Raw genomic sequence first — 26,276 nt, 5'->3', positions numbered from 1 at the left:
GTGTAGCAGGCATTTGGGTACCTACTGCAAAGGTAAGTTTAGTTTGTGACAGTGGTATTTTATGTATACGGATATATGTGTAAGGAGAATGTGTATGTATATAAGCAGGGGTAGACATTCTCTGGCTGAAGCCATACTCATGCCACTGAGGCCATACCTCATGTTGAAGACTCACCTCTAGTACTTGAGTTACAATATCAAAGAGTTTGTTAGTTTGTATATAGTGCATATAGTGTTGGAGAGCATGCCTGTATGTGTATGGTGTTAGAGTGTGTGTGCATGTGTATTAGTGTAGAATTTGAGTGTATGTGTGTCAGCACATAGTGTTTTGATCGTGTGTGGTATTAGCATGTGTGTTAGTGTATGGTGTTAGAGTGTCAGGGTTGTACCTAGGGTTAGTAGCGTACTCCTATATAAGGCTCACAAGATATCTTGTCATATACTGTAGGTGACAATTGTTAGAATAAACTTATATCCATTTGTTCCCAATAAATATTTATCTGTGGTCAGTTTGTTGGAAGGATGGTGTGGTATATAAGCAATGTTTAAAATATATTAGCCAGTCGGTCATCTTATAATACAAATTAACTCAATCTGGACAGGAACAACACTAGCCAGTTAGTATAATTATGTCTGTGTATCTTTTAGCCTTACATTAATAAACATATAAAATTAATTGGCCATGAATACCTCTTTTTTTAATCAGCCGCCTAGTTTACAGATCCATACAAGGGCCCAAGAAATCTTTAATTTGTGTATATAAATAAATATATACTGTATATATATATATATATATATATATATATATATATATATATATATATATATATATATATATTGTGACAGGCCTCCCTTTTCCTTGGAATTTTTGTCAAGGATCTTGGCTGTAACCACAGTCTTCTAGGGTAAATGAAGTCCAGGACACATCCAGCTCAGCTTCAATGTTTATTTTATAGGAATAAACAGCAGCAGTTATAAGCAGAATAACAGTCTTTGCTTTAGCACTTGCTTAGGACAAAACAGGTCACAAGTTACCATTTCTCTGAATCAGGCTCAGTCCCTTTTACCTTCTGCCTGCTAATTAATCAGCCACAGGTGAGCTGCTACTTACCCCACACCTGTGGAGCTCCTGTCCAGAATGCAGGCTCTGGACTGGATCAAAACAGCAATTAGTGCTGTTGGAGCACTGGCCCACCCTGCTCTTCCAGATGCTCCGCCCCAGGGACCCTTACCATGTTTTTGCAAACTGCCAGTAGTGCAGTTTGTAAACAAACAACATCTTTCCCTGGGACATATTTTAACCCCTTCATTCCCCTATAGACGTACCGGGACGTCCAAAAAACGCCTATTAAGAATCCCCTATGGACTCCCCACTGACAGCAGAAGCCGGCATTGCCGGCTTTCTGCTGTCCGATCTCCTGTAACAGCTTCCGGCATGAAAGCCGGTAAGCTGTTACACTGTAAACTGCCCGATCGCGCGATCGCGCAGTTTCAAACGCGCAATCGGGCATTCCCTTCCGGCTTGCGTCACTGCTGACGTAACCCGGAAGGTCATCGGAGGACAGGATATCCCCTGCGGGGATATCCTGCCCTCCGATGAGGCACAGAGACGCACAGACACACTGAGATCACAGTGTGATCGGTGCAGGGGGATCGCGGGGAAGGGAGTGAGAAACCATGTCTCTCACTCCCCCTCCCGTCCTGAAAGAGAAAAGCTAAAAAAAAAAAAAAAAGTTAATTCATTAAAAAAATAATATTAAATAAATCATTAAAATAATAATATAAATAATACTAAAAAAATTATAATCTGAGCTGTGATGTCATTTTTCCCTAAAAGGACCTCTAACAATTTCTGTGTTAAAAAATATATAAAAAATACATGTAAAAAAATTTAAATAAAATTTTAAAATAAATATATATATATATATATATAAAAAAACATAATAAAAAAATAAAAAAAAACCCTTACTTCCCAATGCCCTAGCATAACATCTAGCCAGTATAACCCTCCTGCCCCGTTCACAACCCCCAAACCCGTTAAGCCATAGGCATAAAAAGTATACAAAATTGTACACCTTATAATATGCTCCCTGGTGCTGGGAAAGTCTGGAAAATCTATATAAATTAGGTATTTCTGAAATCAGGACACCTGAATTCATAAATTTGGAGGGGATTTTCCATCACTTTACCTAATTTTGTGAGGATTCAGAGGGAAAATGTAAAAAAAAATTAGTTTTTTTTTCTAATCTTCGCTAGTTTTTACTAAATTTCTCATTCTAAATTTTCAGCTAATCATCCAACTATGGTATCAAACGAAAGCTCAATCTCTCCTTGAAAAAACAATATATAGTTTACATGGGTACACTATTCACAGGAAAGGAGAATAATCGCTAAACCGACATACCCCAAAAATAGCAAAATTGCTCCGGGCTTTGAGGTACCAAAAACCCCTGGGATTGAAGGGGTTAAAGCAGGCTACTATTGACCAAGGCTGGTCTAATATACCTGCCATCTATCACTTTACCACACCTTTTGCCACAATATATATATATATATATACGTTTATACAATACAGAAATAAGTAATGTATTCATCTAGCACTTGATTTCAGAGAGCAACAATATCCACCTCATAAGAAAACATAAACAACAATACAAAAGCTGAAACAATCATGACAGGTTCAGACTGGCCATCTGACATAACGTCAGCTGACAGCGCCACACACTCACTCGATAAGCCGCTCCAGCTGGATATGGCAGCCACACACTGTATGAGCACAAAAACAGCTATAGCATATCCAGCCGCTGGCCACATTTACACTTTAATGTGCCAGGGACGCCTCGTCATCGCCATTCTGGCCCTGATGCATGAAACTTTCTAACCTAAAGCCAGACGCTGCTTGATATATATATTATTTATATATTAGGACTTCTACGCCAAAAACATGCATATTGTTCTTGCTTTTTAAAAAAAATTAACCCATAGACTATATTTAGCAAAGGTTGTTATGGGTGACTAGCAGGTAAACATCACTTAAAAGTGCTTCCGTCTTTTATGAATACAGATTAAAATAACAAATAATCTTTTTTTCCACAATCACCCTGTATTTTGAATCCTACTCATTGTCACTTTCCTTGACTCTTAACATTCTTCTTCTTGTTACTTTTGACTTGTTTCCTCTTTGATATTCCTTTTCAGTCTTTCAAATTTTCTTAACCTTCCCTTCTGCCATTATCTCTCTGCATGACTTCTTCCTAACCCTCATCCTACATGTCGTTGACCTTTCTACCTATGCTATCAATCTGTTGCCTCTGATGCTCATTAGATGTTTTTTTCCTGTCAGGGACTAGTTGATTGAACATAGTATAAATGTATAGTGCACTCACATGCTGACAACATACTAGAAGATTAACTTTGTTGTATAATACAATGATTTTTAGCGTTTAGATGGGTTCATGAAGAAAGAGACAAGAGGGCCACCTGCCAGTCCTGCAGTTTTGACCATAAGAACCTGCAGGACAATTTGATGATGCATTAAACAGTTATAGGCAATTGAAACAAGGAAAAAGTGCCCTGATATGAAATAGATAACAGCACAAAATGTGAGAGAACTGGATGAAATAAGAAGGGTGTGAACATAGGGGAACATGAACCACTTTTTGGATTTGATTTTGGATTTGTCCCCAAAAACAATTATATACAGACTTAGTCCTGTCTATATGTATATGGTAACTCTCATTTTAAATTGACTAAATCTCATTCTTTGTGGACAATTCTGGTGTTATCTGAATGCAAATGGTGCCACTGCCCTCTGCTGCTTTTAGCTCTGCCGAGCTGAGGCCTATTTGTTTTAAATTGAGGGTATGGCTTTGCATTTGAACCACTAGCAAACTGGAGGAGCAGCTCATCATATACTTAACAAAGAATCTAACAGAATATTAGCTGTCAGATTTAATAGTCTAGTGAACATTAGTGAAGTGGTCACAGCCATTTTGATCAGTCCATTTACAACCCCAATACGGTGACTGCAGCAGTCGACACATAATGTGGGTTGAACACTAATGGAAGGTAGAAATTACATTATCACAATTCCAATGTAAATTTTTCAAATAGGTTTGTAAAGGTCTTCTAATTCATTTTTAGATTATTTTTACAAAAAAATTTGACATTTCATGAACAAGAATCCAGGCATTTTTTCCATCTAATAAACAGTGTATTATTATAACTGGTGAAAACAAAAATACGACTTTCAGCAGCTTTATACAGTTTGTGATCCCTGTAGTTGGTACTTAGGTCAATTATAATTACCCAGCAAATGTTAAACAGTATTCTGCTATTTGTAATATAATAAAGCACCAGGATCCCCTGTGGTACACTGCAAGCTATATAAAAGAAGTACTAAACATAAAATACAAATAATAGGGATAAACAATTTAATAATATAGTAGGTGAGCCAGTATGCCGAGATTGAAGGAGTGCAAGCCAGAGCCGAGCATGTTTAAACTTTCTTCCCTTAGCATTAAGGTGCAGATGTTTGTAAGGGTTTTACGGGCAAGTCTGACTCAATGAGGTGAGCCCTAGGTTTGGTTCATCATGACTTGGCTCATGCTGTGCCACAGCGAGTTATCCCACCTCTAGCCAATAAACAGGAAAAGCATAATTATACATGAAAATGTATTTGTGTTTGGTTTGCAGTGAGGGTTACCATATTAAATAAAATAGTGGACAACAATAACGAACATCAGCTACCACAAGAAAATGAAAGCATAGGACTATATGGTCACACTGATTAATTAGAAACTGATAATGTTTTTCCAGACAAGTGTACATGGCCAGAATGACTGTAGCACATAGGATATCCAGAATGATTTTGTAATCAGACTCTGGTGCCTATTTAGCCCCTAAACAGTTGGTCAGTGTTATCTTTGTCCACAGACAGCTTCTCAGTACCCTAAACAGCTTGTAAGTACCATCTTTAACCCCAAACCGCTTGCCTGTGCTATCTTTGTCCCTAAAAAGCTTGGCTTCTGACATCTATGTTCAGCCTATTTAGCCTTTCCCTTTTTTCTGATGTAGAGATAGAGACTGTAATCAGTGTTTGTTGTAGTCTTAGATTCAGAGCCTCCAAGGCTAGATAACTTTGAAAGCCATCAAGTGTTTTGGGTTATTATATTATTATAGTAATAGCCCTCCTGGAGAATCTTCAAGATTTATGTGCAGTGTTGACCATGCAATCACTACATAAGAGTTATAGTATGTGCTTGAGTTTTAAGTGGAGCTGCCACGTCTGAGATGGAGTCATAATTAAAACAATTACTGATAACATCTATTACTTATGTTTTATAAGCGAACCAGTATGTAAGTCTTTCCACCCAAAGAATTCACCTACTTTTGCATGGATAAAACCACATTTGTTATTTATAGGCACTATAGTGAATAGTAATTTCCATCAAAAACAACAGTTAATTGACTCAGGATATATACAGTATTTGTACTGAAGAGACTCATTTTTATTTTGTGGATAAATGCTCACAATATGGGGGGTGGTCATCAAATGCCCTTCACTCTAGTCATAGCCTGAATTTTGTATAATTGTATAATACAAGGCATATATTATTATCGTTTATTTATATAGCACAATTTACTCAGTGCTACTTGCAATACTAATTTTCAAGGGGTATGGAAACACTAGCACTGCCAGAATATCACAAACTGACACATTAGGTCAAAAGGACCCAGCTCGCAAGCTTACACTCTACAGGGAATGAGATATAGAGAAACATGGAGTTAAAAACCTGCTTACTTTAAAATAAATGGCACATGACATCTTTATTAATGTAGGCGTTCAATGAAGGTAAACACACAGTTCAAGGTGAAACAAGCAATACACAAGAAAATATATATTCTTTACTGTGTGAGATCTATAATTAAAATTACCCAAAGCTGAAAATATGGTAAAAACAGTACAGAGAAATAAAAATAAACCCTATGCCCCTTTTCACTCTAAATCAGTAAGCACTCATCCGGGGCGGGAGTCACAAGCAGTATCAGTTACAGGGAGCCTCCTTATCAAAGGACACATAGTGCACCCAATTCAGTAAGGAATGCTGATCTGGTCTTCCTCAAACAAATCTTTTCTTGGATTTGTATAAATCACTGACTTGACCTAGGATCCCCTTTAGTATGGTCTTGACTTAGGAGGGAAATTGATAAAAAGATAAATAACCCATTTAAGCACAAATGATTATTTTTATATTATTATTATTATCTTTTTTTATATAGCGCCGACAGTTTACGCAGTGCTTAATACAATACATATATTCAAGGGGTATGACAAGACTAGAATTGACAGACTAAGACAAACTGATACATTAGGTGGAGAGAGCCCTGCTCGCAACCCTACAATCTTTATAGTAAAAGTATTACTGCAAATAAGGACACATATCGATAAAATAGGTTAAGACACCTTCCCTGACATGGATCTAGCATTATCGTTACTAAGTTCTCAGTACAACTAGGCCAGTTAGGTTTTTTCCATGGGCCAATACCCTTAGGATTGAAACATTGCCTGCCTGCAATTCATGGTACAATAAAGTGTAAAAAATCAAAGAAGACTGTGTTGTTGCAAAAACTTCTTGTTTATAAGGCCCGATGTTGGGATGTCTGAGCATCTTGAGAGCACTATGCCATAATGCCACAGATTCTGGAGCACCAGATTTTGCCTGTACTTGGCAATGTTGTGCTGCCATTTTATTTTACATATGAGTGTAGCTCTTCAGTCATTCCGATCTAGCTGCACTTGTTAAGACAGCTCAGTCTCTGACAAATCCTGCTGATTTAGTACGTAGCCTAGGGGTTTAAAATTCTGTTGTTAAATGTGTTCTACTGTGAAATCAGCATTTGTTTCCATGCATCGCCTTCCCCCATAATTGATGCGCTTAAAAAAAAAAGATACAAGCCTATCAAGGTCATCCTTTGTTGGGCCTCTACCATGTTCGTTCAAAACAAGACAAACAAAAACCTCGGTGGAGTGATTGTCTAATTGTCTCTCTAGCGGGGGAGGGGATAAACCATTCGAAGCTACAGCAATAGTGTTAAATGGGATCTTGCATGTTGTTTAGATAGTAGCATTTGTCTTACTAACTCTCTCACTCCCTCTGATGTTCAACCTTTTCCCCTTTGGCTACTGTTAAACTGGGCACTCACCATGAGTCGGCACCAGAAGATGCAATGTATGAAATGAAACTAAGGTGATGGGTATTTATTAACCCTATGAGAGGTGGAGGAGTATGCAAAACACTGGCATTACATTCACAGCCAGATACCCCTTAAGGCATAGGTTCTCATAGACTCCAGGGGATACATTTTTAGGATTCTAGCATTCTACCATATCATGCTCGGCCCTGCCCCAAATATTGTTTATTTTGTTTTGTTGTGCATTTCATTAGGGTTCCCGTATCAACATTTCATCATGTTCGCAATCATCACATGATATATGTAGCATATATGTGGTCAGCAACATGTGAAGATTAGATGTGTCTTGGAAATAATAGCCAAATATAACAAATTACACCTGATGCTCATCTACTAACATGTATAGTCTTGGGGTGCATGCCCCTTGCCAGACTGTCCATTACATATTGGATGTTTGGGGCGATAGGCTAAAGGTGGAGTGGATCTGCTTGAGAGCTGAATGTTATGTTAAACCTTAAATTTCCATACAGACCTGACCTTCACCCATTGGCATTCCTACATACGTCAAGAGAGGGGAAGTAATACTACACATTCCAAAATGGGCTTGTCCTCTCTGCCACCCCTATCCTTACTCGCTTACATAATACTCTGTGCCTAAGGGTACTGTGTATCATTAAGCACAGAAAATCACCAGAAATGTTCAAACCAATGCCTGAAAAGGTCCTGCATAGGATCCTGGAAGTCTTTAGTGTCCTCGCCTTAACCTTCTCTTACATTTTCTTGTTATTTTATACCCCTCTATTTGTCAGACTCATCTTATCCTACCTCTTTTACTTAAATTTTTCACTTAAACTTCACTTTTACATCCTTTCTTTGTAAAAGCTACCCGTTCTACTGTTATTGCTGTCAGAAGCTTTGCTTTACAGATTAAACATTATTAAGAGTGACCAAAACACAGGAAAGTCAGAACTGACGCACTTGAAGGCGTCTTGGAGTTTTCAGAAATCTAAATTGAAGATGATCACTGAAATTGTATAGATCAGAAAAAATAATCTTTAGGCTTCCTTGATGCTAAGTAAAGGAGTAATAAAACAAGAACACCTTCTCCCCATTGCACTGCATCTGAATCTCAACTTCTCTAAATATTGTCATTTATATGGAGTGGAATGTTCCTGAACATAATGATAAAATGTGAAACCTTTCAATATACTTTGTAAAGCTATAAATCAAGTTGTCAAATTAGAGCATAAAAATCAAAATACAAACTGTATTAATGACATTGAAAAGAAGATACAACCTGAGAAAATAGTTTACAGGTGAAGGGCGAGATAATACACATTAATGTCTTACAGTTCAAGGTAACTTGAAATGTACTGAATTGATGCATAAACATCTACATACATAGTTAAATACACAAGAGTCCTCAATATTCTCAATATGTTCTGATAAAACACTACCAAGTCGTTTGGCCTCATTACAATTTTCAACAAAGTATTAGGACCACGAGATCTAGCTGCTCCAATGCTCAACCATGGACAATACACCTGCTGGTCCATCTGCCAAGAAGTGGTGTGTAAGACTTTTAAGAGCAATAAAGGTTTTTTGTTTTTCATTCAAAGGCATACATGAGTTTAAAAAGTAAAAAGATTGGCTTTAGCACTATTTGACTTGATATTTCAAGATGTGCTAGCGATTTCACACTGCGTGGGTACGCAATAACATGATGTATAATGTCCTCCTGAAAAAGTGATATGACTAAAATACATCAAAATCCATAAATCCACTGAAGGGTCACACAGATGTGCTGTGCCACTATGTTCTTGCTAAATGCTTTGAATAATCCTTAGATAAACCATAGTAAGGATTAATAGCATTTGAACCTAATGTGATGACAGTTTGGGTTGTTATCACACTCATGAAAGCGTAATATGGAGCACTAACAAACAATAGAAGTATTGTCTTTTCAAAGCAAAGGAAGAAAGTCTTACCTCTATATTAACATAGACAAATACAGAAGCAAATAAACCATAGCGGGATCAGCAGATGGTATGAATGAGACCCAAAGGTGGGTATCTGTACACGCATTGAAAGAATAGTTGTTAGTGTCAGTATTATCTCTCATCAAAGGCCACTGAGAACAATTACCAAGTGATTTAAATTCAGATAATCTACAACATAACCTATTTTATTCATATCATTTGTCGTTTACTTGATGTGTGAAATTCTCAGTAACCTTTGGAAAACAAGGGATTTGGAGTCAATCCCACATCACTGCTAATAAATATATTATTTACATATTACCTTTTAGTTTTTTTAGTGAACAGCAGTTGTTACACACAATAGTCTGAAATAAAATAGTCAGAAATTGTATAGTCTTTTATCCTCCATTTGTAGAACGTTGATAACATGGTGTATATTATTAATAAATACTTTTCGATTATTTTGTATTGATTGATTTACATTGATAGATCTACATTGATAGAGTGGAAGATGTTAAGGTAAATTGTCTCTTGAGCAAAGCTTATTGCACATGTTGGTAATTAAGGCTTTAAGACCCACTGAGAGCAGATGAGGAATCATTAAAGCTCCCTGTCCTGCTGGGCCATATCAGACATCAGACCCCGGCCTGTAATGGTTCAACGAGCCAAACGTTCAGGCTGCATGCAGGTGTACATCTGAGGACGGCATCACTGGTGGCTTCAGCAGCTATAGGCAGAAACAGGTTTTGTGGCAGACATTTCTCAAAATACCTCATAGGTTAAATAAACTTTTGCCTACCATTGGCCTATAATGCTAAAATGACTACATCTCATTGTTTGAGGGCAACATGTCACCTGCAGTTACTCCCCAAAGAGTTTTAATAGGTTTTCAAATATTGAAAGCTTACATATCTTGGTAGAAGACGGATATGAGTAGTTACAGGCTTTTCAAGGTTTATGCGGTAACAACAGGGTTAATGCTACATTCTCCTAAAATCTGTGTTTGTCTATTAGATATTTAAATCTGAATTTATATTGCAATGTCACTTCCTCAAACTGGAAAAACATATATAGAGATTTCAAACTTTTGTCTGGTCATTCATAATGTTAAGCGGATGGACTACATTTCATATGCATCTTCATTTTTGCAAGAAATGTACAGTTCTCAATAATGGCGTGACATTTATTATTACGAGTACAATAAAGTTAATGATTAGATAAAGTTTCCACTGTGTAGAAACTTGTGTTCAGGATATGAGATGAATGATTTACAAATATTATCCCAGTATTGTAGGTTGTGGCATGTCTGGTTACTTTAGTGCATACAATTCATTTTTGGTTTATGTCATTGGTTCCTAGAAAGTGGATTCTCCTGCTCTGCATGGGCAGAGCATGTCCAGACTTGCTGGTGGATGATGTCATTAAGACACACCCTTTTCACATACAGAAAAGTCTTATAGAACTCAATGCGGCTTATGGGACATTGGGTGAAATCTCCAGCCCAAAGCTTGTTGCTGCCCACCCCTACATTATTTCAGCATTCTGGGATCAGAACATTTCAAAATCTCCAGAAAACATTAACGGTGAGTGTGTTATTCTTTATTCTTACCATTCCTTGTTCATTATCACTTGACTACTTGGTCTGATCCTAAGTATGATTCTACGAAAGGGTTGGAGTATGTGCATATAGCAGAAAATGCTGCAAAAGTTTGCAGGGGAAATAACCCAGAAGTGGCATTCTGGGTTAAAAGTCTCTGAGTGTTAGTTATGTTCTAAGGTGTGCATATAGGTGAAGAGAAGATTACACATTAGTGCAAATAAGTTACCACTGGTGCTTTATTTGTCCCTTAACCTGTCATCCACCTGTTTTACAGTTCTGCGTGGGCAGTGCATGTCCAGACATGATGGAGAAATACCCTTACCAGTCAAACATACCCTACATCACATAGTTACACAAGTATCTCCTAGGCAAATCATTCCCTAATCTTCTTGGACCTGGAAAAAAACTTTTCCTGAGTAAGGTTTTCTCTATTTTCATCTGTTTTCTACTTCAGTTTCCACTTGTTATGCATAAAAGCACTGATATGAGTACATAGGTTATGAATAAGTGTGTATATGTTGTTTCTTTGGATTGTATGGACTATGAGTTTTGTGGAAGTTGCAATGTTCCTAATGGTATTTTAGCATTTACAAATGCCAAGAGGGTACCCATGGGAGGTAGGTATTAAAAAATATACTGCTGGCTTAGTATTTTAATAACTCTTAACTTGCTAAATATATTTAGACCACCCCCAGTTAAGTGTAAGCTGGTTAATAAATCCATTGTCTGGAATAGTGATGCAGAAATCTCTTAAATCGAATTCCAGGAAACAGGGCCAAACCTAGTGTCACTGATGCCTGAGTGCAACATTTTTTAGATGCCCCAGGTGGGTGTGGCTATAATGCTTACTCCTCCCCTTAATAAACACTTCTAGCCACACTTATTTTCCATGGCAACCACTCCACCTCTTTTTGCCAAAACTGACATATTTGCTACTCATCATGTGTCCGTGACATCCGGCGCACAAACTTTTGAGGAAAGTAGATAAATAAATAGCATGGAAATTAATAATATTCAAACTGCAGATAATATGAAAAATAATAGTAAAACAAATTTCCACAAAATTTCCACAGTACAATAATAGTTGTAGTGCATAACTCCCATCATTATATAGCAAGCCCGACATTGACAATGGTACAGCATAAATCCCATCATTAATTAGTAAGCCAGGCACTGAGGGTAGTACAGCATAATTCCCACCATTATATACTGAGCTTGACTGAGAGTTGATCTCCCATGTAAGTAACAATATTAAAAAAATTTACCTTACCTAGACTATGATTTAAATCAAGATTCAACAAAATTTAACACAAATTAAATTATGGCAAAGTCATTTTCTTCATTGAGTGGTCATACACTTATCAGGAATTCATTAAACTGATACTCTAGCAAATTCCCTTTACATTTTCATGTTGTCTGTTTTGTTATATGCAGCCAATCAACGGAGCATGAAGGAGGAGGGCAGCTATGCTGCAGGGCTGCCTCTTCGGTGTCGGGTAGGTGTTTTTTGTTTTGTTTTGAAGAATATATATTAAAGTACTCACTAGGTATTTTAATATGCATTATTCTATAGTGGGGGTGTCAGGGGCATTAAATATTTCTAGTTATACAATATAGAAATACATGCAGTAAATATACAACAGGCTTTTATCTTGGGGTTCATAGGCAAATGTAATCAGTGTAAACCAGGGATGGTCTGGCATCCTAAATAGGTCCAGACATATAAAGCACACAACGCTAACATGGTTTCCACAATTAGGCCCAGTGACCCACTAGGTATTTGCCTTGTGTACCCTGCAGCCAGTCCATGCCTCATTTGCTAGGAAAGTTTTTTAACTGTAAAAATATGATAAAGCTAGCCTTTCATATGTTGTATATGTTTTCCATATGGTTTGATGTTAACTTCCTTCCACCAAGTTCCTGTTAAAGAGGCAAGAGAACGTTATAGGCACTGCCAGCGCCTGTACTGGCGACTGTGCACCAGGAGAGAAAAGATTAATGCCGGAAGAAGTCAACACTAGGCTGTTTTTTCTCATTTCTCATCTGCAAATATATTTACTATAAGTAAGGCTTGTAATTGTTTTCTTAAAGGTTTGAAAAACCTCACTGCCACTTTAATATAGGCTTTCTTTTCTCAGCAATGAGAAATATTTTAATAATTTGATAACTAGCAAATACACAAAAGCATACATTATACATGTATACATTTATTTTATATTTACACAACGTATATTGCACCGCACCTTAATACCTTATTCTTTTCTCAAACAACTACCAACCCCCATACCTATGTAAGGCATCACAAAAGGTGAAGTGCTGTAACTCTGTAAACACCATTTATATACGGGTTCTATGGTCATGTTGATTTCAGATGGGGGTATTGCTTTTCTCCTTCTCCCCAAAATTTAAATATTGATTTTATTTATTCAGGTTTGCATGAATATGCTTCAGGAGAGTGCTCCATATGAATCAGCTGCTGCTCGTTTTACGGCAGCCTGAAATGCAGGTAATTAGCATTTACACCCTGCGGTTCAATGCAAAAGACTGGAACCTTTGCTTATTATACATGATAATCTAGAGAAAAGGCACTGCTTTCTGGACTTTTTTTTTTTTTTTTTACTGTTACATTTTTTTGCTTGCACCTATTACATACAGATTTAGCTATTAAATTCTATTAGACATTTTTTTAAAAAAAAGTTTACAGAATTTTGGTGGTGCCATATGACCAAGTCAATATTTTGCGGGATACATATGCACCTTTTTATATATAAAAAAATATATATATTTATACATACCCTAAATCTAAAATATTTCTACGGGGTAACTGGAAGGAAGAAAAGCATTGTTTTTTTTAGTGGTCACAACGGCAGGTTTTCTGCAATCAAGATGTAACACAACTGAGAAAGCACTGTTAGTTACACAATTAAACCATTTCTCATCAGTAACATACTTAAAGTTTCAAGCGGATAAAGAAAAGTAATTTATAAATACTTAGAACCAGACTTCTGAAATGGGATCTAAGCCAATATTCAAAAGTTACTTAAATTTAAAAATGACTTAAATGCTAGGGTGAGCAGATGATCCCATGGGACAGCCCCTGTTTGAGACTTCTATCTTCGGTTTCTGCTTGTTTCTGGAAGTGACCGACGGCGGCTTCTTGAGACTACTGGTAAATTGTATTTCCAAAGTATTTTTTTTGCTTTAAATGCCATTAAAGATATTTACCACAGTCAGTGTCATTATAAAACCTGCAGCAACCAATTTGCTTAATGGAATATTACTTTTAAAAATAGCTTCAGTTATACTGAGTGTGATACAAATGATTTAAGTTTACATATCAATACGTATACTTATTTCTGATTACCCATCTTGGAAACATTTCTTTTTTGTTCCACCAAATATAATGTATAGGTCCCTTTCCTTTGAACTAGTTGGAATCCTATGAGAAAAAATAAAAAATATCTCTGGTTTTCATTTTTATTATCTGGCCAGGCTACTAAATATCCTATAATAAATTAGTCACAATTGGGATCATTTTAATGCAGTGTAACTGTAGATGTTTCTTTGAAACTGTTTTGTAAAAAAATTTGTCCGTAAGTGCTTTCTTATTTTAATTGACTGCAAATTGTTTAGTGAAAAAAACCCTAGTAAACACAGTTTCTTTACTTGTTACCAGTGCAAGATGCAATTCAGCTGGTTACATATTGCAGGACATATTACATATGTAGACAGTTATATTTGGTAGACTCAAGAAATTGCCAGTACAAGCCTCTTCACTTTAATAAAATCAGAATTTACTGTATATAATATATATATATATATATATATATATATATATATATATATATATAGTTTCCCTAATTTGACAGACATTACCATTGATCTTATATTTATCTTACAATTGTATTACTGATACTTCATTGTAAAAGAGCACATTAGGAACAGTGAATCAATATTTGGATATTTGTATGTACTTTGCTTAGTGACAAAAATGCAATATATCATTGGAGTGCTTAGAGAGCGTCTCCATTTTAAATGATTTGGTATAATCCTACATTTTCATAAGCATTAAAATTCACACATTTTCAGCAGAGAACTATCCTACACTTGATCTTAGCCAAAAAGTTAGAGAAGCAAATTTTCAGCGAAAAAGGAAAAAACAAAAAGGTGTGTAAATATTATTTTCCTTTTAATCTACTTTCCTTTTCCTAGTCATCACAAAAAATAACTCCGATAAAATACAAGGAGTGGAGAAACCCATAGATTGTATCCTTCAGGCCTGCTTTGTTAGTATTTATGCAGATAAGGTGCATACCCGCCCTTCTCAATGCATTTACATGTATTTAGTACGGATCTAACAAAAGGACTGGGGGTTATTGTAAATAGGAGAAAATGTAACTCCAGGGTTAGCATTTCTGAATGCAGTAAATCAGTGGCTTAAGGGAGTTGTTAACTAAGTCCCTTCTTGTGCAAACTGGGAGTAAAGCACTTTGGAACCTTCCATAGACCTTGTTTTTATTTTATCATCAGTTAAATGCCCTAGTGTACAGCTGGTGGGTGGAAGGAGACCTTTCTTATAACACCAGCCATGGTCTGGTATGACACTGCTGATCACATATCTGCCTTTTGTTTGTTTTGTGCATATGTGCTTTGTTTTTGCTGATATGGGATCACTGGTTTTAGTTTTGCACTGAAAAAGCTACAGTGACTCAATTTTTTAGCGGACCAAGAATATCCAGCCCGCCTAAGGCTTCTACCATGGAGGGGGGGAAGGGGCTATGTGGTGAGTGCATCCTCAGAAGAGGAAGAACGAGGATCTGGTGCTCACTGTAGCCCTACCTCTTTGTGACATTTTTCATATGATGAGGGGAAGCATCAGGTCCCCGGGGCTTCTAAGAACAAAAGCATGCATATAAAGTGTGATCACACTATACTACTATCATCATATTATATATTCAGAGACATAGGTAGAGGCATATGTGATGGAACCTTCTGTCACTGGGGCTTTTGGATAGGACTGATGGCTAGCCTCCTGCCTACTGACAATAGGCCCTGACATTAGAAGAGGTTCTGTTCTTGGGGAAGTGGGTACAATTTACCTTGGACACTGGCATGCCGCCATCCTCACTGCAGAGTGCCAGGATGTAACTCTGTAACTTAAAGCAGTGGTTCCTACTGCGTCTGGCCCACTGTACCATATTCAAACCCGAAATGGTTTTTGCATTTGTTTGTTTCATTTTTGCTTAAGTTCTTAGTATTCAGGAGCTTTGTTGCTTCTTAAATGCTGTCCCTTTGCTAATGTTTACATACAGGTACTCAAATATAACTTGTTGATATCATCCACTAAGACACTACTTAATTATTATTATCATTCATTTATATACCCTCAGTGATCTATGCAGAGCTTTACACAATGGATGGACCATGACAATCTCAAAATGACAAACAGATCAAATCCAATACATTACGGTTATTTGTATAGCGCCTGCAGATTCCATAGCGCTGTTGCAATAGGGTACAGAGAAAATATTTAACAAAGACAATTTTAAATTAACAATTTTAACACACATATATTATAGTATAGAAGGAGAAGACTGTCTTGCCTACGTAAGTGTTCATGGAGTATTTCACACACAATTTAATTCTGCTACTTTGCAGTTCTGATTTGATTACTAAACAAAGTCAAATTCTGAAATAATCTTGATTTTCCTGAATTTATGTTGCTTATGGCCTCTCTTAAAGGGACAATGCTCTAAACATACATCATATAGCACTCTTAATATATAACTTATAGACATGACTATAACAGGAAGTAATTACTTCACATTTTTTTCTCCCATTTATCAGCATAGAATTTTCATCTTTACTAAAGTTCAACAATTTATCTCTGTAACAAGAACAAATTGCTTCCCGGTTTCAATAAATTGCCCATTTCCTGACTTGTATTTATTTGGCTAAGACCTCAATGTTAATTTTTACTGCTATGGTAAGAAACAATATATTTTTAAGATAAACCATTTTTTTTCTTGGAAAAAGATTTATGTAGGTCTTTTTTTTATCTATTCAGTGGTTAAGTTTGTAATACATTATACCACAAAGAAGCGCATATAACTAAGATTCCTTAATTCATTCTAGGCTAGTCATCTTCATGAGTAAAGACTTTAATGTAATAGCATGTGGGAGTCCTCAAATAAAGGATGTGAATCAGATTTTTTTGTTATTGTTTAAAAATATGCATTCCTATTGCTGCTTTATTTTAGTTTGGCCAGCCAATGGGTCTTTCCATGTTGTGTTTATGGTAGATTATTACTGTGGCATGAAAAGATCTGTACCAGAAGCCTTGTGAACTGACCAGGACCGTCTTTACAGCGGGACAAATGTGTAATATTATCAAATCTGTCATGTCAATAACTGCTAAATGTCACAGGTATTATAATAGTTATTAAACAGACTTTTGGCTTGTCACCTGTCCACAATTTCTGAATTTGAGATAACCTCAATGAGCCTGATCTTCCATATTTCATTACCAGTGGAGTATTCTGATCTATGCCATCTAGGCATGGGGCTGCAGGTCCATCAGATCCTTTGCCACATAAAAGGGAACCAGTAGCAGAGTTGGGAGTTCAAACTTCTTGTAACTCCACCGCCCAATGAGCCAGTTAAAATCTCCCCAACCAGCCCATTAACACTATATAGAACTGCGGCGAGCACACACCACTATTTACGTGGGAAACATGCGGGGAGTGAACGCACTCAGTGAACATACTCCAGATTTTTCTGCTGGCAGTCTGGCGACCCAGAGATGCTGCGCTTTTTTCTTATTTGCCATGCATATGTATTCTCCAGGGCCAAGGGCTCACACAATGCTCAGCTTTTGGTATGCGGGCTCCGTCTGTAGTTATTGAATATCTAGGGTGCCCAAACTGCTTGCCGGTCTTCCAACCTAGGTTTGCAGTCAGCACTCACAAGTTGCGATAAATCAAAATTAGATTGTTACAGAGGTGCAAGATATGTTTTCTGAACTAAGTGGGTTTTTTTCTGTCATGCTTTATATGGATGTTTTTAAGGAGTCCACGGACCATGAATAAAAGTTTTTCGTATTTTTTCTAAATTTGACTTATTCCAACTTGTAAATGACGACTGCAAACCTCATTTTTTTCTGCTATTCAAGGACTCACACAACCAAAAATAGTGGTAAGTTTAACTTTCTATGGTGTGTACATAACATAGCCCACAGTAAAGCTCTTCTTTAGCCTGCTATACCAAACAGGAAGAACATTTAGTCTGCCAATAAGTGTGAAATCAGCCCCTTTTACATATAGTTTTCACTAAAAAAGTAGCAGGACTGACTTTAATGTGGGGTAGCAGTCCAAGGCCCTGGATTAATTTATTAGCCCATATAAATTGTTCCTTGGGCCCCTCAACAGCCGCCATAGTCCAGAAGCGGAGGTCTGTGTGTCTCCTACTGTCCTAGACCTGACTCTGGGCTGCACTCTGAGCAGGTCACTCCGCGGCTGCCATCTTTACTACAGGGTGCTGGGATATGACATTGTATAATGGTGCTCTGTGTCTAAAATGTGCACAGCACATTTTAGTGTCGTTTATGGAGGCTGAGTTTAAATGGGACTCTTAGGGAGATACAGTATGTGTCCATTGGCCATATCTACAGTATATTGGCCCATTGAGGAGTAGCACACTGGGGGTAATTACCTATCACAGGGTTTTGCTGCAAGAGGACTGACGCCCAGGGTTCTGCAGAATGTCTCTTAGGGTTCTACAGATCATCTGTTGGAGAGTGCCGGCATATGACATCATATGTGGTGTCCAGAAGGGCTGGGTTGGGTGGTGGCCCATGGAAAGGGGGGGTGAACAGAAAAGTCACACGGACAAGAGCAGCATTATTAGGCCAGGCACATGCTTACATGCTGAGAAAACACAAATTACTTTTATATTGAGACATCGAATGGTGGGTGGCAAATATACTGAAGGAGAAGAAACTAGCATTTAGGAACTATAAACAGACTCAAAATGAGGATGATAATAGCAAATATTAAGTTAAGCTTAGGGAGGCAAAACACATTATTAGGGGCACTAAAGCACACACTGAGGAGAAAATTGCTAATTGGGTGATAAACCTTTTTTACATTTATACAAGTGTGAGAAAAAACCCCATAAACCAGGAATAATTAGACTAAAGACAAATGAAGGGAATTGTATAAATGAGGAAAAAGATCTAGACAACTGCTTGAATAAATATTTCTGTTTTTACAGAGGAAGATGAAGGTGGGAACCCTTGTTATCAAAAAGCAATAAGGTGACATGTGACACAGCTGTGTTTAGAGAGGAAGAAGTTTTACACGAACTCTCCAAAGTAAAAACAGAAAAATCAATTGGAGTTGATGGGATACACCGAAAGTTATTAAAAGAGCTTCTATGTCTCCTGACAAAACCGTTAGCAGACTTATTTAACCAGTCACTGTTGGCAGGGGTAGTTCCAGAAGACTGAAAGTTAGAAACCGTAGTACCACTGCACAAAAAGGTAGCTGGGAAGACTCAGCCAACTACAGACCAGTAAGCCTTACATTGGTAGCTGGCAAATTAGTGGAAATCATGCTAAATGATAGGGTTGTTAAATATCTGGAAGTAAATGGTTTGAATGATCAGAAGCAGCATGGAGACAGGTGGATCCTGTCAAACCAACATTTATTTTTTGGACTGGGTAACTATGATAATACCAGGTAGTAGTTAGGTTTCAGTAAGACATTCGAGACTGTCCCCCAAGACTTTGGATGTCAAAATAGTTGAATGTATAAGGCAATTGTTGAGAGGAAGAAGGTTGTAGTTAATGGAGTATATTAAGAGGAAGGTCTTGTTACTATTTGGGGTACCTCAGGGATCAGTATTGGTACCAGTGCTTTTTAATATTTTTATTAGTGAGATACAGAAGATCTTGTGTTTGTTCAAAGGTCTGCAACAGGGTAGACATTCCAGGTGGAACAAGTCAAATAGCAAATGACTTAAGTAAATGATAAATTTAAAATAATGCACTTGGGACTTAAAATTCCAAGGTAGAATATAGCAACAGAAGAGGGACTTGAGAGTAATTATTTCTGATGACTTAAAGGGTCTTGGGCTTAGAGGTGATGTAAGGAAGTCCTACTTTACAGAGCGAGTAGTAGACAAATGGAACAGTCTCCCAGCAGACATGGTAGAGGCTAATACAGTGAGTGAATTTAAACAGCCATGGGATAGACATAAAGCTATCCTTACTATGGGACCAGACCAAGAACTGATAGAGGTTTGAATCCCTTACATTAGGAAAAAATGGGCAGACTAGATGACCTGAACAGTTCTTATCTGCTGGCAAATTCTAGGTATTTATGTATCTATGTGTTTAATCTCACGGTCACCTGTGTAGATGGAAACACCTTAATTGTCAAACAACTTTGCCTCTGTGGGGTTTATTTGCTAAACTCTGATTTGATGTAGATCCTTCATAACTCATTGGAGAATTTAAATTGGTCCAAGACTAATGGTCTATAAACGAAGTTAATGCAGCTCCACACTTCACTTTACCCTTTATTTAGCATGTGGCCTCATGTATCCAGCAAGCAGCCACACACTACCATACATGATCCACAGCAGTAGCACCAATAAAGGTACATGGTTGGCACCATAGGGCACTGACCTATTAGGGCTGCGGTTATCTGTTGGCTGACCTTGGTATACGGGTTTCTGCATTGTGTTCTCTACTTCAGACACCCAGAGAAGTATAGTGTGTGTACATCTGGAAGGAAAATGTATTTAAACTTAAGCTGTAGAAGTCGAAAAGTTACCAAACTGTACTGTAAGTATGAGGCACACATCCCACTGCAGTTGGTCTAATAGGTAATAGCTATATGTATTGCTAAGAAGATTACAAATAAATGCCACTTTCCTTGAATGCATCATCCTTGAGGATATTTTGTTTTAGCTTGAAGTCGGTGCCTACAATTGATTTTGTTTTACTTAAACGTTCCATACACCCCCCGATATGCCATGTCCTTTCGGTGCGGTGCCAAGATTCCAACTTGGGCTTAAGAGCCACTTCGCAACCAGTTTAAGAGACACAAGAGAATTGGAGCAGCAAGTATTCTTACAAAGCCATTTGGGGATTTAAGTAGGTGCTTCAATATTCTTTCACGGCGAGGACAATGGTCGGACTTCCTGTAATTTCCATTTGCTTTACTACATTTGAGGCCAATATTGGCAAACTTAAACAGTTGCAAATGTAAAACCACGAGATGCTGCCTTAAACTGATCTCTGAGCCTGGGCAGTATTTAAAGGGGGTCACTCTTTGTTTCCCATTCTCTATATACTAGGAGCTACTGTTTGCATGATTTGGTTTTCAGCGATCAGTATTTATCTAGGGAAACTAAGAAAGACTAAGAAAAAAAAGTAGTGAGTCTTATTGAGAGGGAAAGGGAGAAGGAAGGAGGGGTTTGGGGAGGGGGCACTATATAACCTTGCTTGCTGTGATCATTAACCTTGCTAGGATATGCAGTGATCTGTTCACTGAGTGGACTTACTTAGAAGGCTGATTCAAAGAGGACCTTGCAGAGGACTGATAAACATTGTTCTGCGGCTTGTCAGGATATCGTTCCACCTAAAGAACAAGAATGGATTTTCAGAAACTATTTTTCGCTTTATTTTTCATTCTGATGAGCCTCCTGCTTATTAATGGACAGAGACCAGGTACGAAATGGCCATTATATTGTCAATTTAAACATATCTGCGGTGTACGGTGTATATTTAATTCTTAGTATCCCAGAATAGTATCTAATAGATTGCTTTGATGGGGATAATCATGCTTTAGTGTTTGATAACAAAAAAAAAAGGTTAGCACGTTCTGTGTCACAAGATCACTACAGCATTGAGGTCAATTGTATTTAAGTTGTAATTGTTCAATGAAAATAATGTTTTGAACAGATACATAAGTAACCAATGATGTCATTTTCCTATCTAAATTCCAAGGGCAGGGTTCACTTTTTTTTTGCTAATTGTGTCGAAGCTGTTATTTGTATAAGCTGTTACCTGAGCAGGTCAGTGACCGCATTTGTACATTAGATATGGTTAGGGATGTTGACAGAGCTTTCAAACAACTCCAGGGATTTAAAAGATTGCAGTATCTTATACTCTAAATAAAAGGTTAAATATTTACTTCTGTTAGCTGCAGCCTGTGGACTGGTCAAGGATGCCAGCCACATACTGTACACATGGCGCTTCTACTTAATAGCTATATGTGTTCAATAAAGTCAATCTTCACATACATACAGGCGCTTTAAAAACTTTTTTAACGCGTTTAATCACTGTCAAAGAAAAACAAATTTGATATTAATTAATGATAAATACATGTTACCATTTCAGTACCATGGGGTCCGCCATCAATGAACTTTGGTAGAAAATATTTCCATAACATTCGTTGTCAGAGGAATGAATAACTTATTATTATATAACTTTCAGCATTATAAAACTTTATATATGGTTAGTTATAAATCGATAAGGCTAGCAAAATATAGCATAGTCTTTGTCCCCAAAATGTTGGTGTACAGACAACATAATGTATACATTACTGTACATTAAAGGGGCATTCTTTATTAGTGGTATAAATATTGTATTAGCTTTTGTCAACTATTTAAATGCATTGCACTCTTCTTGCAAGAAATAATGACATGTGGTTATCTTATAGCAGCAGAGGTAACCTTAATAAACAGGGAAAATGATGTCTTAATGGGCTTTGAGCTGATACCAGTGTACATTGAATATTATTACAGAGATTGTTACAAATATAGTTTTGGTAGTAACTCGATGTAATTAATATGTTGATATGATGTCACTAGAACTACAGTTTCTTTTATGTGTGTTTGATGTAATACTGTGGAGACATTCCACACACTGACAATGTGCACTGTGCTTACCACTGACCTGGTATGCAGGGTATAACCCATATGTGTACGTGCTTGTACATAAACACATGCATCGGAACATTCTTATAGAGTACTTTTGGTTATGTGTGTCCTTGGCCCTGGAGAGTTTATTTCTTCTATTTTTTTTGTAATCTGTAGGATAAATGGTATTCGATTACTGGAGTTAACATTTTAAAGTAATAGCCCTTGGATTTTTTTTTAGAGCTTTGCCATGAAATAAAAACATTGTCTTAAGCAAAAGTATTTTCAATATTGAAAACCACCCTTTAGGTGCAACTTAAGTCCTTGAGGATTGTACATAGGCCATAGTTTTTGGATATCCCAGCTTGAACATGGGCATCTCAATTAAAAATCAGACCTTTCACAAAATACTAAATTATCCACTCTTGATAAATGTTCTGTGAGTTACCTTTTTGGCACAAGGATTGGCTGTAAATGATGGCCCTGCTTGCAGTTAAAAGGTTAACAAAATTGCCCCACTCTGCATAAATTATAGTGGACATGGAAGAAGAAGCATTTTATGGTGGGACACAATGTTCTCTGTGATGGGTGGATTTTCTGATCTTTGCTTAACAAAGCTTTTTTTCAGCAGCAAATGCATATCAAAAGGTGATGGGTGAGGTGCACAAAACAAAGAGCATAGATTTAATCAGCTGCTAAAAGAACCAGCTTCCATCAGCCACACACCTGGTCAGTAAAGGTCAACTGCACCTTCCAGAGGTAGAGGTTAGGTAACCATACATAGTAGGGTGAAGGCAGGTTCACCTAACCCAAGAAAGATCATGGAAAATGCATCCTGCTGGGATTCACTAACATCATGTCTGCCATGCACAAAAGGATTTTACAAGTGTCCTTACTTTAAAGCACACATTTTCTTAAATATTTTGTGAAGGTTAAGAAATGTCATCATCCAATAATATACGGACATAAAAGCTGTCTGCAGAATTTCTTTTATTTTAATCTGAAAGAACCAAGAGCCACTCGCATGCATTCAGACGAAGCAGAGACTTAGTTTTCCCCTTCGACTGCACCTATAGTTTGCAGTGGCCAAAATCCTGGAGATCTTTTGTCTGCATGCAATCTCCCAACAGAATGTAAATGAAGACAACTTCTAGAAAGGACTGTTTCTTGATTGTCAAAGTGTTGGATCTTGGTAGCTTTCTAGTAAAGAAGAGTTCTATTGTCTTTTTCCTTTGTGAATTTTTTTATCAGTCCACCTGGCTGGGACACAGACATTTACACAGCTATCGTCTTCTTAGGTTGGGGGCTGGCCTGGGGTCTCCATGCATAATAGCTCAATTACAGTGTGCACTTTGAGCTGATACTGTGCCTTTACTTTATACAGTGTACCCAAAGTAAAAGAATTTATACCCAGAGTCCCTCCAAACAAAATTATATTGGTAACATGTATCCAAATGGTTATTTTCCAAGAACCTGATTCTCAGAAAAATAAGATTTATGAGAGCAGCCATCTTGCCGTTTTAGGAGGCAACATATGCATGTGCTGTAAACTTGTTATTTCGATATGAAATAAGATCAGTAATTTAAGTCCTGGTCAATACAGGAAAGGTTTTAAAAAGTTTGTGTCTATGACATATATTTTAACAAATCTCTTCTTTTTTAATTATAGTAAATAATGGTCAGCGCAGGCGAATACACAGACACAACTGCTTCCTGAAGAGGTGTATGCCCCTGCATTCAAGAGTGCCTTTCCCTTGAGGTATGTATATTTTAATAATATGAGCTTCTGCTCTTTAAAAAGGTCTGTTATAATGGTAGACTCAAGACATCATGCAGAAGTCTCTTATATCTTGACATTGGGATGACCATGTCAGCCATTTTTCTCTGTATGTGCCATGGATAAAACGGCTTACCTGGTCACCTTCCTTGGCACATCATGTAGCCAATATACACAGTAGAACATAGGTACCTTTGACCAGACTGTGGACTACTTGTCCCCCATAGAGTGCCTTAAACTGATGTTGAAAATTGCCCTAAAGGTTTCTTCCAGCAAAAAATAAAATGGGAGAAACTGTGACGTCATGCGCCATAGTACAATGCGGTTTTTATGCCATTTGGACAGTGGAAATGCAAGATTGTATAATGAGAGTTCTGGAACTGTATGCATAGCTGATGCAGCCGGTCACCACTAGTATAGAATTAAGATATTATTTCAGAAGCTGTCTAGATAAACCGAACAGACCTCAATTAAAATACTTCATAACAATTTAGACCCTTTCTCAGTGAAATCACTTAAGCCTGGTTTCTTGATATATCACCATTATCCTTGGGAAACTGCTTTTGTGAAGAATAGAGCAGCTAACTGCTTTCTTTTAACATATAACAGCATTTTAAAACCCACAATATTTCTTGTCACTTTATATAACAATGGGTTCGACCTGAATTTCAATCAGGTTAGTTGACAAGGGTAGAACATAACAAGAAGCTCTGTATTGGAGCCTGGTGGTGCGATGCTTTTAGACATTTTAAAGCTGGAACCAGTAAACTAAGTACTACGACGAAGAAACCTTGTTCACCTAAAGTCCGTTTATAGTTAAGAAACGACATTGTTCAGTGTATGGCCTACACATTACGGCAAAGAGATGTCGGCATAAAGATGTAAACATATTTCTATTATGTTTTGTGCACTGCAGGTAGATTGTAACATGCATACACTCAATGTACCATTTACGACTCACACAGTGGCTTGCATTTCTTTTGATCTATATGTTGAGTAGTAACCAAATGATGTGGCCTGCTTAAAGGTGGACCTTTCAGATACATTATACACCCACTTTTACGGATGTTTGAATGTTAGTCTAATGTATGTATACAAAGCCAAGTCCTTCTCTGCACTGATTTGATAATTGAGTATATGAGACACCAAACTTTTAACAGACATGGGTTCATTCTTTGAATGTCAACTGACTCCCTACTCTGGCTCATTGATGGAGCAGGTCACATAAAAAGCTTTTTTTTTTTTTTCTCTATTTACAAAAGAATAAGTGTGATGCAGATCTAAACACAGAACAGCCAATCTCATTAACATTTAAATCAGTGAATTCTCTCTTTAGCAAGTATGTAGGGACACACAGACCCGATTGCCTGTCTGAAACAGGCATAATACACCATTAATCCTGAAGTGTCTGCCTCTCAGTTATTCAAATTGCTTGTTCTCTAAAACAACTTATTTTATTTTTTAATTTTTTTTAAACATAAGGGTCCTATGAGACTTATCCCTGGCAATTCAAGATACCGTGTAGCATCAATTTCTCAGCCCTGGAAATCTACAACTCAAAGTGGTTAAGCTCCTAAATGAACGTTGTTGACTTAATTCTGATTCCTAATTAGAACATGTCCACTTCACAATAGAGCCATATGATTAATTAAGCTTGAGTTAGCAGCGTCTGGACACCATAAAGGTTTTAGAATGATATATGTGGGCAGGTCAGAACACATAAATACCGACACATTGTCAGGGGAGCTGGAAAGAGCCTGTGTTATGGTGGGCACTTTTATTACACACACATTTACAC

General features: G+C 37.2%; 1 protein-coding gene across 1 annotated transcript; it reads left to right on the top strand.

Moving 5' to 3' along the window:
- Nucleotides 1-21,432: 21,432 nt before the first annotated feature.
- Nucleotides 21,433-24,459, top strand: LOC149279401 (apelin receptor early endogenous ligand-like). Its single transcript, XM_089501228.1, has 2 exons — nt 21,433-21,508; nt 24,371-24,459. Exons 1-2 carry the CDS (start codon nt 21,433-21,435, stop codon nt 24,457-24,459), a joined length of 165 nt encoding a protein of 54 aa, XP_089357354.1.
- Nucleotides 24,460-26,276: the final 1,817 nt, after the last annotated feature.

Source organism: Sceloporus occidentalis, unplaced genomic scaffold, assembly GCF_023333645.1.
Source record: "Sceloporus occidentalis isolate IW3139 unplaced genomic scaffold, rSceOcc1.0.p SCAF_167, whole genome shotgun sequence".
NCBI lineage: Eukaryota > Metazoa > Chordata > Lepidosauria > Squamata > Phrynosomatidae > Sceloporus > Sceloporus occidentalis.
This window is presented reverse-complemented; position numbering and strand designations above follow the sequence as displayed.

Excerpts from the sequence above, each read along its gene's own strand:
- LOC149279401 (XM_089501228.1), top strand. The coding sequence starts at position 21,433 with ATGGATTTTCAGAAACTATTTTTCGCTTTATTTTTCATTCTGATGAGC. Across the intron at positions 21,509-24,370 it reads TATTAATGGACAGAGACCAG|TAAATAATGGTCAGCGCAGG; the intron begins GTACGAAATGGC and ends TTTTAATTATAG.